At 37.7% G+C, this 16702-nt stretch overlaps 1 protein-coding gene across 2 annotated transcripts in view; it reads left to right on the top strand.

Moving 5' to 3' along the window:
* LOC131216893 (pre-mRNA-splicing factor sap145-like) overlaps window positions 1–13011 on the top strand; it is an 85581-nt gene extending 72570 nt beyond the window's left edge. The window contains exons 1-5 of one of the 2 annotated variants that reach the window (XM_058211496.1): window positions 11557–11625; window positions 12137–12238; window positions 12319–12438; window positions 12554–12616; window positions 12826–13011. In XM_058211496.1, the coding sequence (XP_058067479.1) occupies window positions 11572–11625; window positions 12137–12238; window positions 12319–12438; window positions 12554–12616; window positions 12826–12996 (510 nt within the window). In that variant the 5' untranslated portion in view covers window positions 11557–11571 and the 3' untranslated portion in view covers window positions 12997–13011. Of the gene's footprint in view, window positions 1–11556; window positions 11626–12134; window positions 12239–12318; window positions 12439–12553; window positions 12617–12825 lie in introns of those variants that run through there. The other variant, XM_058211497.1, reaches the window with a different exon arrangement.
* The last annotated feature ends 3691 nt before the right edge of the window (window positions 13012–16702 follow it).

Consider the following 16702-nt stretch of genomic DNA (forward strand, 5'->3'; position numbering starts at 1 on the left):
TAGTACCACTGTCGCGATGCCTGTTTCAACCCATAGATGGATTTCTTTAGTTTGCAAACCAAATGTTCTAAGCCATTAGCTACAAAACCTTCAGGCTGCAACATGTATACATTCTCATTCAGATCCCCATTGAGAAATGCAGTCTTTACATCCATTTGATGTAACTCTAAATTCATGTGAGCTATAAGAGCCGTTATGATCCTGAATGAGTCTTTCTTAGATACTGGTGATAAAGTCTTCTTAAAGTTAATCTCACGTTGGTTAAAACCCTTGGCAACAAGTCTGGCTTTATATCTTTCGACATTATCCTTGGAGTCCCTTTTAGTTTTAAATATCCATTTACAACTAATCGGCCTTATTTCAGTGAGTAACTCTACAAGATCTCATACTTTATTGTACCTCATGTATTTCAACTCATCTTTCATGGCATCAAACCAACGAGAAGGATCAGCACTTTGTTTGACTTATGTAAAGGATTCAGGATCCTTTTCCACCCATATGTCAAAGTCGTGCTCCTGTAAGTATACGATGTAATCGTCTCGATTTACAGGTATTCTCTCTCTTTTAAATCTTCTAAATGGTTCAACTTATTGGGTTTGATCTTGATTTTCCTCATTAGTGATTTGTATATAAGGTTCTATGTAATGTTTTACAGTGACTGCAGAATTGACTACATCATTAATATCCACATGATCTAAATTGACTATAACTGGAGTCTCAATCTTTTGTTCCTCAAATACAAAATTTCTTACGTTCATGCTCCTACTATTTTCAGTGTCCTCAATGAAACTGGCATTCCCAGTCTTAACAATCCTGACAGAGTGGGAAGGACAGTAGAATCGATATCCTTTTGAGCTTTCCGGGTATCCAATGAAGAAACAACTCGCGGTTCTAGGATCAAGCTTCTTTTCATGCGGGTTATAAATTTTGGCCTCAGCAGGACAACCCCAAACATGTAGATATCGGAGACTTGGTTTTCTCTCATTCCACAACTCAAAAGGAGTTTTGCTTACTACTTTGCTGGGAACCTTGTTTAGTATATGAACTGCGGTTTTGATCGCAACACCCCACAGAGATTCTGGCAATGTTGAGTTGCTGACCATGCTTCGCACCATATCCATAAGGGTGTGATTGCGTCTCTTAGCCACACCATTCTGCTCTAGAGTACCAGGAATAGTGTACTGAGCGACAATGCCACAATCCTGCAGGTATCTAGCGAATGACCCTTGAGTGCGTACTGATTCGTCATATTTGCCATATTATTCACCACCATGGTCAGATCTGACAACTTTGATCCCTTTATCGAGTTAATTTTCAACTTTAGCTTTATAGATCTTAAAAGCATCCAGGGCATCTGATTTCTCATTGATAAGGTAGAGGAACCCGAAACGAGAATAGGCATTTATGAAGCTGTAGGGAATGGTCCACAAATGTCCATATGTATCACTTCTAAGAGAGCTATACTCCTAGTTGCACCTTTCTTTCTGATTTTGGTCTGTTTTCCTTTTATACAATTAATGCACACTTTATAGTCAGAGAAGTCTAGAGAATGTAAAATTCCTTCTCGCACAAGCCTGTTTTATCTCTCACGAGATATATAGTATAGCCACCTATGCCACAACATTGAGAAATTCTCATAGTCTAGCCCCACTTTATATCTATGCAAGGTATTAATATTATAGACATGAGATACAATCAAGTCTAACTGGTATAAGTTGTTTACTATAGAGCCGGTTCCAACTTTAATCGAATTAAAGTAAATACTAAAGCTTTTATTCCCAAAGTGGAATGGATATTCTAACTTATCCAAATAAGAAATTGAAACTAAATTGCGTCTTATAGACGGCACACAAAATATATCTACTAAACCCAAAAAATAACTAGACTTCAACTTAAGCCTGTAGACTCCTATTGCCTCCACATCAACCTTAACACCATTGCCTACGTATACTGAGCGCTTTGCATCAGTTGATGGCCCGTCCTGTAGTAATTCCTGCATAGAAGTGTATATGTGAATAGTAGTTCCTGAATCTATCCACCATAAATCCGCTGACACATCGATTATATTAGATTCAAAATAGACAAGAACGGAATGATTACCTTTCTTTATGAGCCAATTCTTAAACCCTTCGCAGTCTTTCTTTAGATGACCCGTCTTTTTACAAAAGAAGCACGGTTTGCCTTTAACCCGTTTGTGTTTAGATCCATTTCTAAATTGATTCTCATGGTTTTCAGATAGATGACCAGAGGATCCATTATTAGAACCTTATTTCATTTTCCTTTTACCTTTATTCCATTGCCCATGCCCTTGACCTGAAGTCACCATATTAACATTTTGAACTTTGACCATCTACCCGATCCTGTCTTCTTCTTGGACGCACTGAGTGATAAGTTCATCCAATGTCCACATGTCCTTCAGAGTGTTATAGTTTACCAGGAACGTGCCGAATTGGGGAGGTAGGTTGTTCATGATCAAATGAACCAGTTGATCATCAATGAGTACAAGCCCTAGAGAATGGATCTTAGAAATAACCTCGATCTGCTCCACAGTATATTCACGGATATTGCCTTTTTCGTCATAGGATGAGCGAGTCAATTTATTCAAAAGAATGCCCACTTCAGACTTATTAGATTTCTTGAATCGTTTTCCCATTTCAGTCAGAAAAGTTTTGGCCTTATCTGTTTCAGGCATGACACCCTTCATCGATTCAGAAATCGAATACTCAATGACTTTCATGCATATATCATTTGATCTAAATCATGTCTCCCATCGATTATATTCTGCTTCAGTGGCATTATCAGATGGTTTTGGCGGTTTTGGTGTTATCAGGGCAAGATCTAATTGAAGGCAACCCAGTATAACTTCAATGACGTTCTTCCATTGAGTATAATTAGACCCATTTATGGCATGGACTTGACGCGTATTAGTTGAAATTGAGACTGAAATAGAAGAGATATACATATGTACTCACATCAGTTTATTATTTCATAAAACAATTCATAAATGAAAATAAAATATCAGGCAAAGTTAATTAATTCAATTGCTAAGAGAGGCATCAACTGAATCATCCAAGATGAAGTGGGCCCAACCATCACATCCTTGTGAGAATCTGTTACATCATTATTATTCTTCATGTGGGAGGTAATAATAACATGCTAGTGATCCTCCTGAACATGAAGCTAAGTAATGTCAATTATGTAAAACTGAGACACTTAGCACCTGTGAGTGAGGTGAGTCTTTCAGCTTTACATCATTAGCACCATTTACTTCACCCGTTCATGTGACTGCCAAACGGTAATCGTATGTGTTTTCGTTACCATACGCATGACAATGTGAACGCAATTGTATACAATCCTCCTTATCCCGATGTTACAAGTCTGTACTTGTAGAATTTTTATAAATTGAGGTCATTATGATGGCTAATACAACCAAATCCAACACTACAAATATGGACTTAGGATCGCAATTATAATCATGCCTCAATGAATTATACTTAAATTGGTTTGATATGGCCCACGAGATGGTCAATATTGATCATTGGAAGATAGAGAAACTTTTGATATAAACGGACGGATATGTTTTGCTCTCTATAATCCAATGGTCTCTATAAGACCTTTAAGGATGGGTAGTGGACTTATAGTTGGGCCGAGTCAAGACTCTATATTATCTTGTCATTATCAATGAGTGTAATAAGTCTAGTCTATAGTACTCACATGATGGATGAATAGTATGGAACGATCCACAAAATTTGATACTTAGATCCTGACATTTACGTCCATTAGACAGACATGTTAGATCTGATACTATATGATAGTTCTTTATCCTAATATTTGTCCATCAAGTGAATGTTTCTAGATTATATAGTCATTTTAATCCAAACTAACGACTCAGATCTGGTTAACGGATCCATATAGGTCCCTAAAATATCAGTGGGCCCAGATGAGATCTGAATTTTAATGTAAAACATGTGGTCCAATTAAATGGGCCCAATCAACATCCATCTCAAAATCTTCTGATGAGGCCCATTAGTGACAAAAGAAACCTGATCAAATGTCTCTGAGTACATGTAATGAGCCTAAAACGTCAGGCCCAATACAAAATTAGGTGGATCCTTAGCTCGAAATGGGCCTTGGAACGAGCGTCAGGCCCAGCTGAAAAAGAAAACCCGAATTAATGAAATCGGGTCCGAGAGACCCGACCTCATAGAAGGTCTATCACTAGGGGTGCACACGGGTCGGTTCAGTCCGGTTTTGGGGTGAAACTGGAACCGAACCGTTCCTAACGGTTCTGCAAATATTGGAACCGGAACTGGACCGTTAACACCCTAGAATCGAACCAGAACCGGACCGTGAAGAACGGTTCGGTCCCGGATCGGATCCACGGTTCTGGGCTTTTATAAATCCAACCCAGTTAGTTGATTTGAAAAAAAAACAAAAAAGAAATTTCCCATTAGCTGACTTCACGACCAGCGCATGAAAATCCCATACTTGAGCTGATCAAGGGTGGGGATTCAATCCAACCATTCATTTCACCTGAGCTGATCAAGGGTGGTGATTCATGATAGTACTGGTGGTGATGCTGTGGTGGGATTTGAGATGATTTGCTCCTGTGAATATCACATAGTAAATGTTTTTTTTCCTTTCCTTAAGAACTCATTTGCAAACTCCCACCTATCTGCAACAATCTTTCTAAACCCTGCATACATAAACATGAAAAATCAAACAAAAGCAAAGACCATGATCTTAGATGGTTGGTGACTCATCCACCGGACATGTTAGCATATAGTGCATGTCGATCGGGAATGAGCAAACCATGGGCCATGATTTTATCGCATTGATCGGATGATTCTGACCATCTAGCTAATGGATGGTTAAAAAAGGTTGCTGGTCAAAGATCAATGGATGATATAAAATGGGTAATGATTTTTGGTCAATGATCCATCCACAATGGTGCCCCATCATTTGGACGGTCTGGATTTGACATACATGTTTGTAATGGGTTTGTTGGAGGAGTCACCACCATTTAAGAAATGGTTTGAAATGCACATGTGTTTATGCTACCGCCATGAAAGAAAGCACTTGCTGTCAGAACAATGAAAACAACATCTCAGGCACCATCTTCTTGGAAAGATTATTGAGAAAAGGCTTTATTAAGATATGTGCGGGAACATTTCCAAAAACCATTTCCCAATCTTTTTTTTTTCTTTTCTTTTTCAGAGAACTTAAACTAAAACCCATTTGAATAATCTCAGTGCTTTTACACTGATTTGCAAGAAAGGAGATGCATAAAATAGAAAATAAGATTAATGTAAGAGGCTATTTGCACAAACTGATTAGAGAAAATCCAAGTCAGAGAGAGAGAGAGAGAGAGCTCAGATGCGCCACAGCCGCACGGCCTTCGGGCTAGGGGGTGCCGGTGCCTGGGACCGAGAGAGAGAGAGAGAGAGAGAGAGAGAGAGAGAGAGAGAGAGAGAGAGAGAGATGGCAGAGGGAGTGCGGTGAGAGAAAGGGCAGGGAGCAGGGAGTGCGGCGCGAGAGAGGGTAGGGCGTGGACTTAGGCAACTTTAGGTTTGTTTTTTTTGTTTTAAAAACATCAGATCCACGGTTCCTGTCATGGATCGATTCTACGGTTTGGATCAACAGTTCGGATCAACGGTTCGGTTCGATTCTACATGACCCTAAACCGGAACCGATCTGTATTCAAAGGTTTTTAAAATTTGGGAACTGGAACCGGACCGTTAGCACCCTGGAACTGGACCAAACCGCGGTTCCAATGGTTAAATGTGCACCCCTATCTATCACGACCAAAAACCTTTTGAAATTCAATCATTTTTGACCGTCTGATAACTGCCGCTGGAGAAAGCTCTTGTGAGAGCTCCTCCGCCAGCACCTGCCACAAGTCTCTCTCCATGCGACGATGATGGTTGTCGCAGAGAGAGAGAGATGGAGGCTCTAGTGGTGATGGAGATGAAGTATATGGCCACTCCTATTAAGAAGGAAGATCGCCGCTGCGACCTCCTACACGATTACAGTACCCTAGACATCCATGGAAGCTTGACTGGTGATATTGTTAAGGATGGCCGAAATCCAAGGCTGCAGCGGAGGAGAAGCACGGTTGGCGACCAGTTAAGGATACTGTCGAAGATGGACATTGTATCTATGGCTATAATCACCGATGATGAAGGTAAGGGTACGAAATGCCCAATCCCAATTTGAGAATCACAATCCCTAATCGCTGAATTTGGGGATTTGAATCCGAAATCCCTAATTGGATGTGGGTTTCGATTGGAAAACCCTAATTACTGAATCTGGATTTGGGGATTCTAATTCAAAATTCCTAATATAACTGGATCAGGAGTTTGAATTCAAAATCCCTAATTTGTAACTGCGTCTAACTCAGGGAGTCGAAAATCCCTGATATTTGATTTGGGATTTCGAAAACCCTAATAACTGGATTAAAATCCCTAATTGGATGTCTGTATTTAGGGGTTCGAATCCAAAATCCCTAATTACAACTAGATTTGGGGTTATATATAACTGAAATCCCCAATCTGGATTTAGGATTCGAAAACCCTAATTGCTGATATGGGGATTCAAATCTGAAAACCCTAATTATCTTCGATTTCTGAATTCAGGGATTCGAAAATCCCTAATTTTATTTCGAAATTCGAAATCCTAATTTGCCTGATTTGGGAATTCAAAAATCTGATTATGAATTTGAATATCTAATGGATGAATCTGAATCTGATCATCCATGCCTCTACACAGTGGCTCTGATACCAACTGTGGGACTTAACATATATGCGGAATAGGCCCATGGATCTATCTGTGCATAGGACATGGGGATCAAGGGTTCGGACGACTTACCTAACTAAGACGCCATGTATACCAGATAAGAATACCAGAAGACCAATGCTGCAGTCTTCCTTTCCTTCACACCCTTATTCAGAACAATAGATGGGAATTCAGCTTTGTCGTAGTGTAGGATCGGGGACCCAGCAGTCTCTTATATAGAGTCAGTGGAGAGAGAGTTTGAAACCCATCACAACTCTCTCTCCCACGCTCCACATCTCTGTGTCCTAGTTCAACTCAAGTAGCCTTGCGTAAGGCTATAGCATTCTGCCCCTAATACGCACTATCTGTGCAGCGGATCACCTAAAGGGGGGCCCACTGGTGTACTTTAATCACATAGTCCAACTGAAGGACAATCCAGACCGTTAATCAGTATGTACATCGTCCATCATGTGAGCCTCACCTTCGATGTGGATAGTCCATCATGTGGGGCCTTCCTTGATATAAGCCGTGAGAGAGAGCTTCCTTGGACAAAGACTGTGAGAGAGAAATAAAAAAAACACAATTGTTGAGATAAGTAGCTTTTAAGACATAAATTACTTTTACAATAATGCTTACCAATTTAACATAAGTGAAAAAGTTAAAATATTATTTGATGGTATTTAAAAAAGTCCTTAATTACTTAAGTTAAAAAGTAACTTATTTGATAGCATCCAGACTGGCCCTAAAATTAAAAGTCTTTCCACATTTCTAAAGGTTAAAAATAAAACTTTTGCCCCACTTGATCTTACATGGGATCATCAGTCATGCGAGACCTCCGCTGCACATATGCCCACATCATGACACTACAAGAAATGCGGTAAATTGGGAATCCTCGACCCTGTTTTTACGGGTAGCCCATGATATGGGAAACCTTGGCCGGCGAAATAAACGCTCACGGCCTCTCTTTCTCTCTCTCGTAATAAAAAGTTATTTCCCTCCTTTTGTTTTACTTCTTACATCAAAAGCCCTCCTTTTCCAAACACTAGCCCTCTTCTTCTCCAAACCCCTGATCATTGCTATCTCCAAACCCTAACCCTCCTCTTCTCCATACTTTCGCAGTCGCCTGCCACACCACTATCACAAGCAGAGTACCATGTCTGTTTTGCTTTCTAATCCAAACCCTAACCCATCAACCGATATGGATTCTTGATGTAAATCTCGCTATTCCGAGCTCTCTGGTTCGATTTCAGCTGAATCGAGCTCCATTGGTTGAGCAAAAGCTCTGTCCTTCGATTACGAGAAGACTTACAGGGAATTTTGGGAGAAATCTACAAATTTTCAGCTCCTTTTGCATTGGTTTTGGCCGAAATGGAGAATCCAGAGGTTTGAAATTGGGATTTGTGAGAGAAACTTGGAGATTCAAGGAGTTTCTGTGTAGCAGAGCTCTGCGGCTTTAATGGTTGACCTGCAGCATCCTTATGCAGTTCTTTGAAGGAAATGCTTGCAGATTTCAGATCTCTCGTTGCTTCTTTTAAAGGTATGTTCCTCTGTTCTTCCCTTGTCTTGTTACGGCCGTGTATTTTGTAGGAATGCTAGTGAAGGTATCTAGATTTGAGGCATTTTTCTGTGTTATTTTGAGCTTTCAGCATCTGAATTCGAACTTCGGCTGTAGTAGCTACCGCTTGAATTGTTCCCAAAACCCGTAGTTTTTGTGCATTTTCTGAGTTTTTGATGTTGTGATTAGAACTTCAGGTATCGAAGATTTCGCTTGAAATGCTTCAAAAACCAACAGACTATTCTTTTTTCTCCATTGTCGGTGTCGGAATCATCATATTTTATGCATTTTTGCTTGAAATGCTCTGGAAACCATCAGATTCTATACATTTTCTTTCAATGTTGGTATTTAAACTTCAGATGTGGTACGTTTCACTTGAAATGCTCTGAAAACCTGTAGATTTTATATTTTCTATGAGTTTTCAATGTCGGTAGTTGAACTTCAGGTGTTTGAGATTTGACTCGACATGATCTGAGAACCAATAGATTTCATTCGGTTTCCAAGCTTTCGACATTGGAATTACCCTAGAAACAAGCAGATTCAATGCATTTTCTGAGTTTTCAATGTCAGAAGTAGAACTGCGGATGTGGAAGAGGCCGCTTGAAATGCTCTGAGAACCAGCAGATTTGATGAGTTTTCTCAGCCCTCCAATGTCGTAATTAGAACTTGGGATGTCTTAGATTTCACTTGAATTGCTCCAAAAATCCACCAGATTTGTTGCATTTTCCGAGCTCTCGAGATGTCGGTCTCTGTCTTGAAATGCTCTCGAAACTAGTAGATTTGATGTGTTTTCTGAACTTTTAATGCTAGAATTAGAATGTTAGATATAGAAGATTATTTAGAGATGCATTAATAAACAAGCAGATTTGACGTCTTTATATATATATATATATATATATATATATATATATATATATATGTATGTATTTCAAATTTTGTTTACTTGAGGGACATGACCCTTAATATTTGCAAATGGTTGCTAATATGATTTGTTTATTGTCTTTTTACAGTAACGACATTGCAAAGTGTGAAGAAGGCCTTGGGACTTCCTCTTCGTTTTGGGTGGAATGAGGATCCATGTGTTCCCCAACAACATCCGTGGAGCGGAGTGGACTGCCAATTTAACAAAAACAGTGGCACCTGGGTCATTGATGGGCTGTAATCTTCCTACTCTTTCTATGAATTTAGTAGCTCAGAAAAAAAACACTATATATATATATACATATATGTCATTATAGTTATAGTTTTGCTATGGTAAAAGCATAACTAAATAATTTCATTGCCTTCTATATTCTCTTATCGTTTTGTGTATATTCTTATAATGTTATGCCCTACTTTTTTTTATCTGGCACATGATATTATGTGTTGACAAAATTTGTTACCTCTTTGCTAAATTGGAATTTCCAAGTGAAATATTGATGATTTACAAGATATAGATTGATCAAGTGGCCTAGTTTGATTTGTGACAATTATATTTGATTTCTTAGTGAGTATTATTTACTTGATATCAATATCTCTTAGGCCTATATGAGCTCTGTTGGGTTCTATTTTTTGGTTTGGCGTGGGTGGGAGCTTGCAAAGGAAATGAAAGGCATATGGTGGGTATTTAGGAAGAAAGAATTTTATTTATTTATTTATTGGGCTTCATGCTCTCTTTTTTTGTATAGTTTTTTGCTTACAGGATAGTCATATTAAGTTACTCTCATGTCTTTTGAATGGATACATACACACACACATACATACATGTATGTATGTATGAATGTATGTATAAAGGCCTTTTGAGGCTCAATTTTACATTTATGAGTGACAATCGGCCAGCGTAAAGATATATGTGTGGCTAATTCACTATTTTGGTCTTGATCGTGTTTCTTATATTTTTGTTCTTGGAATGTGTTACAGTTGAACGAGGAGGATGTTTATTTATCTTATCTCCCTCTGGCACATATCTTTGATCGGGTGATTGAGGAGTTGTTTATTTCTCATGGTGCCTCAATAGGATTTTGGCGTGGGGTGAGTTATTTCGTCTACATGATATCCTTTTTCCAAATAAGAGTCCAATTGAATTATAATTTCCATTAAGCAAGTGTCAAGAGAAATGAATTCCTTGGTCATCTTAGCTAAGGATTCACTAGGCCTTTGCTTTTTATTGGGATCCATATCCATTGCCTTAATGGATATTTTGTATTCATATCTTTTTTCAATAAATTGATTCGTTGCAATAAAATAAATAAATAAATCTATATTTCATGTTCAGGATGTAAAATTATTAATTGAAGACATTGGGAAGCTAAAACCAACTATTTTCTGTGTTGTTCCACGTGTGCTGGATTGGATCTATACAGGTAAATGTTCAACAAGTCATTGTCACCAAGAGATGCTATGCCTAGCATTTTAACACATGTCAGTGTCTGCATCCTTTGGTACAAATATGTAATATATGCATGTGAATAAATATATACATGCATGTACACTGTACATGCATTGTTTCAATACATGTCTTTTTGTTGCATATGGAAGTACCGAAGCATTATATTCTGTCAATTTTCATCTTTCAATACATGAACACAAAAATACATGTGTTGTGTGTGCGCATGGGCCATCACTATATTCAATTTTAGCCTTCCTCCCAGCTATTTGGGTTCAGATTTAAAATGTTAAATTGGCAAGGGTTTTATTATCAGCTGCTCACTGGACATTAACCTCCTTTAACCTCCTGGGCTCTGGAACCAGCCATGGTAGAGATTCACCTTGACAACACGCTGATGGCAGCACGGTCTCACCCAATACTAACCCCAAGCCCGACTAGAACTCGCACAACCCAAGGGTAAGCAAGCATTCAGAACACTGAGATTGTTTGATTTGTATTTTCAAAGCACAAATCAATAGGAACTCTAATCTCAGATTAGAAGTGCTGATCTGTTCACGGCTCCAAGAGCTGGGTTGATTCTGTTACCTTTGAAGTGTTCCATCATTGAGGAAGATTTGTAAGCTACTGTCTCTCTTGCATGCTTCAATTTTGTTAATCTCTATGGTCTATACTCTATCTTGCACTAGTTGTTCACCATAAAAAGAGAATGGAACTTTTGATCATACTTCTTCCTATGGATGTGTTCTGAAGCCATTGTTGTTCTTTTTCCAGGTCTGACAGAGAAGATTTCTTCAGGAGGTTTCTTGAAGCATACGTTGTTTAACATTGCATACGCATAGTAAGTTCTGCAACTTGTATTCCTAATAGAAAGAACATGTGGAAGCTTTTCTACGGGTGGTGGCATGTGCTCATTTCCAATATATTAACTGTAAGTTGCAGCTATCTTTGTGTTATCTACTAAAAAATTTCAGCAAAATTTTATTTTGTCATCCATAGATTTTCTCCTCCTCCAAGTCAATCCATTGGTCATAGGGAAATCAACTGGGACGAGTAAAATTTCTAATTTCTCCAATTTTAAGTTATTCTTTTTATTGGCCAACAAGGAGTTGAGATGGTTTCCTATGGGATTGCCACCAATTGTGTTGTAGTGCTGATTTTGTGTTTCTGTTTGTGGCCATGTTTGGATTGGGCTTCTAAGGGCTGCTTGTAGGCTGGTTATTTGTAACCAATTATGGAAAAATGCCAGCACATTGTCAGTTTCAAGAGGGGCCTTAAAAATTCACTTCCTCTGGTTTTAGTATTTTCTCTGCCTTCAGTATGAGCAACATGAGAAATCTTAGTACGCTAGTGTAGATAATAGCTTTATTCTGGTTGGGAAATGCTGATTGCAAGCTTGGAATCATTAGCAATTCATAGTACTGTCTTTTCTGGTTTTACAGGTGAAGCTTAGGGAGATGAAGCCAGGTGTCTTGTCACAGGAACTAAAAGAAGCTCTTGGTATGCCAGATGGTGCCCCTCCTCCCTGGCTTATCAACATGCAGGTGGGATGAGCAAGATGTTCTATTTGATGACTTTCTACCTTCCGGTTTTAATTGGACTAACATATTTTGTCTTTTATCAGAGATATGGTCCTCCACCTTCTTATCCGCATCTCAAAATTGCTGGCTTGAATGCTCCGATCCCTCCTGGAGCTAGCTTTGGTTATCATCCTGGAGGCTGGGGTAAACCTCCTGTTGATGAAGTGAGTTGTTAATTTTGCTTTCATGAGTACTTAACATGCCATAGTTTTCTATCAGATGTGATATGTTTCTTTCTGTATCTGTTTATCCCCTGAAATTCCATTTTGTGCTAAACAGTATGGGCGTCCTTTATACGGAGATGTTTTTGGTGTCCAACAACATGGACAACTCAACTATGGGGTATTTTCACATCTCTTTTCTACTTCTCCCAAAAATTCAATAGAAGAAGACTTCGATTCATTATTCAGGTCCAACTTTTTAATGCTTATTCAGCTTTAGTCCTACTATTTCTGAGCAGAACATTAGAGCGTCATCAGCTTGCGATCAATATTTTCTATAAATTTGCTTTCCCAAACTTATGTGTTAGTTTGTGTTGCTTCCAAAATCAGGAAGAGCCTGTTGATAGGAGCAAGCATTGGGGTGATTTGGAGGAAGAAGAGGAGGAAGAAGAGGAAGAGGAAGAACAGATGGAGGAAGAGGAATTGGAGGCAGGCATTCAATCTGTGGACAGTCTTTTGAGGTGTGTACCCATCCCATGTGCAACTGTTCTATTTATATAACACTCTTAGTACTGAAATCCTTCATTCTTTATTCAGCACTCCAACTGGTGTAGAGCCCCTGATGTCATCGACCTCCGGAAGCAACAGAGGAAGGAGCCTGAGAAACCTCTGTATCAGGGATGATTTAGACAACATAACCTTAGATAGGATGAGTTAAACCATCTCAAGAAATAAAAGACGTCATAAACTAAAATTTTTGGCAACCAGAGGATGATTTAGAACTTGCCTAGTAGGTGAAAATTCTTTGCTTTGGATGGTTGAAAAGGCTAGTTCAAGCACCACCTATATGAAGCATGAACCAGCAAGTTATTACAGTTTCAATTATCTTCATGCTGTAAGAATTAGTTTCCTTTATCTTTAAATTTTGCCATACATAGATTATTGTTATCACACATATGCATTTGATCTTAACCAAGAACTGCCACACAATGGATTTTCATGCTTCTTACATCCAGTAGAGTGCAATCAATTCACATTGATGGTTCTATTTGTATTATTGTGAGAAATCTGACATTCTCCTTTAATACAAGATGTTTACACTTTGTTCCATCTCCCAGGACCCCGCGACAAAGTAGATTGGACAACTAAATAAAAACTCTGATATAATGTGTTGTTACAAGCAGGTTACCTTTATGTAGACTTTTGACAACTAAATAAAAACTCTGATATTCCATGTAAGCAAGGGTTGTGGTTATGATTTTTTTGTCATGTAGATTTAACTTGCTTGGGGAAGCATCTGATATGATCGGTGTAGAGAAGCTGATCATCAAGTCCCTGATTTTCATCCCCTTTGCTGACTTATCTACTATCAATTCAGAAAATTTATTGTTTCAGAAAATTCATGTTCTCTCTCTTTCAGATGTTGTCGATGGTTTTCGAGTCGAAAACTTAAAGATTTTTTAGTTTTCTGGCTCTTAGATTCTCTGAGAACCTCTTTTTTTGTTTAATTTTCCCAGATTCTACCGCAGAAAATCAGAAAATTTTCTTGTAGGATTTCCAAGGTCTAGGGCTCAACAGGAGGCATTTCCAAGGTCTTGTTGTCTGGGCTGCTACCGTTGATGCCCCAGAGGTCTTTCTTAATTTTCCCTTTTATGTGTATTTTTCTCCATTTCTTTTGGATCTTTGATTCGTTGTTGAGGTTGTATTTCTGATTTTAGGTTGTTGAAAGTAATGCACCTCAAAATCTTTGTAGGTTTCCATTTTGAAGTGAAATGTATGATTGCATTGTATTGAGGAAAAAATAGGGGATAGAAATGTAAAACCCCTCATTTCTTTTGCTTGAATTCAACCTCCTCAAATAGACCACGACTCAGATCTATTTGAGGAGCTGAGCAAGTAGAGAGAGATTGAGAGCCTTAATATCTGCGACAATTTGGCTAACCACATGGTAATATACTAAGAATTGCAGTTCTGTAGTATCTGTTCAATTGTATATTTCAGTTTAGAGAGGAAGAACATGCTGTTAATGCTTTACTGCAATCTGAGTGGAAGGTTCTATACTTGTTAGTCTTTTACCTTTTGTCCTTGAATGTTGTATTATTGTCAAATCTGATTTTCCTTGGGTTAGTACCTTTACTTCCCAGTTTGGTCCTCTGGATTAAATGGCATGAAATTGCATTTTATGGAATTAACACTGTTATCGCATAATAATTGCATGTCTGCAAATATTATGGTATTTACCATCCAATCTTTATGTAGATCATATTCTTCCTATGAAAAAAATATTGAATTAAGTAAAACTGGTATTTGGTAGATCATAGAATTGTAATTAATTTACCAGATTCACAATTGATATTGGTCACTTGTACACTTGAATGTCACGTGTGAAGGGTGCATATGGATGGACGGGCGTGGATAAAACACATGCATCAATGTGGGGCTAATAGATGTAATGGAATTCAAGTTACAATATTTGTTGCCTTGATAGTTTTTGACTTTTTAAGGACGGGATCAAAGGATTGATTGTTTTCCATGCATCAATTTGTTGAATACTACTTTTTGACTTTTTTTTTTCCTTGTACAGGATTTTAATCAATTGTGCCTAAATTTAGGCGTACAAGCACTTCAGCCTTTTGATGCCACTCGTGCTAGGAGTAACCATTTAGAGAATTTGTTTTTTTTTTTTTTTAAAATAAAAAATTATTTATTTAAATTCAAGACCATTTTCAATTTATTGTAATGAATATTATATATATTCTTTTATTGTGTAGTAATATAAATTTTGTTTAATATTCAATTTTATTTGTATTGCATCATTTTTATGTTTCAAATATTAAAAAAATATAGGTTTCGATTGAATTATATATAATAATAAAAATTACTGGCATGCTAGGGTATCTTAAATCGTACATAGGCGTTTACCAGCGCTTGTCTAGATATCTTATGGCGCTTTTCTGAGAGAAAAAGTGTCTTAGAAACCACTTTAGCGGCGTTTATTCGTGTTACAAACAAGTAACCCCGGCGCTTTAGGGGAGTTTGCGGCGCTTTTGAGCGCCGGTAGAGTGGCAGTTGTCATAGTGTGATTATAACCATTCCCACTACAGATCCCAGAATGGTTAGTCAATGGTGTGAAAGCTACATTGATTAGTAAATCTTGTGGGCTCTGCTACGAACGGTTTACGTTCTAGTGTCCATTAATTTAGTTATATTTGTAAAAGTGTCATCATTCTTATTTTATAATGATTGTTTAAACTAGTAATTCGGTACGTAATTAATTGGTCAAGAAAATATAATAAGAGAAAGGTAAATGAATTTGTAATCATTATAAATTTATAATATATAGTACAATAGAAATCTTTTTTCCAAACTAAGAATTAAGTGTATGTTTCAGTTGATTTGACAAATGAAGAATTAAGTGTATATTTTCAGTTGATTTGACATTTCAATAATAAAAAGTAACATCATTTCACTTTCACCAAGCTTATCCAAATTTCCAAGTCAAATTAATCGTTGATCAAGATATTGTAATTTGTAATTATTACAATTTTATAATTGATTAGGTCAATTAAAACTATCCAAACAGGCTCTTAGGTACACTTATGCTCTTTAACGAGGTTAGAGGGAATTCTTGATCAAGTGACCTTGCATACTGTTATCATGGGCCTTTTCTCCTTGTCATTTGGTAAACATTTTCTTAGAAATTTGTGGGGATTTTAGTTTTTATAAGATGTTTGGTAGTAAGGATTGTGAAGGATATGGATTTCAATTCCTTCATATCCTTCATAAGAACCCTTTTATGCTCCCTCTAGTCAAAGCTATATGTAAAATCCTCTTCAGTCCACAGGTTTCATAATCCACCGGAATTATAATGGATTTTAAATCCACCCACCAACCACCCTTTACTCTTTTCCATTGGTAAAATCTTTGATACTCTGGCAGAATGTGATGGATGATACACAGCCACTTGGAATTTACTTAGAAATTACATACATGGCATATAGGCAATTCAAATTAAAACTGCCCCAATTAAAGTTCCTAGTTTATAGATGTATGATTAACCAAAAACTATGATTTTCCACTAAATGGAACGGCTCAGATGATCTAGAAAGTGTCATGGACTGCGAGTAGGCTATTAAACTCGTCCAGTTACTGCCAATTTCCAGTGTGTTGCGTCAACAAGTTGAAATTCCATCTCATCATACACGCAGGTGGTCCAATAATCGATCTGGAACATCAACTGGTCTAATCACATAATCCTAACCATCCA

Source organism: Magnolia sinica, chromosome 10 (assembly GCF_029962835.1).
Source record: "Magnolia sinica isolate HGM2019 chromosome 10, MsV1, whole genome shotgun sequence".
Classification (NCBI taxonomy): domain Eukaryota; kingdom Viridiplantae; phylum Streptophyta; class Magnoliopsida; order Magnoliales; family Magnoliaceae; genus Magnolia; species Magnolia sinica.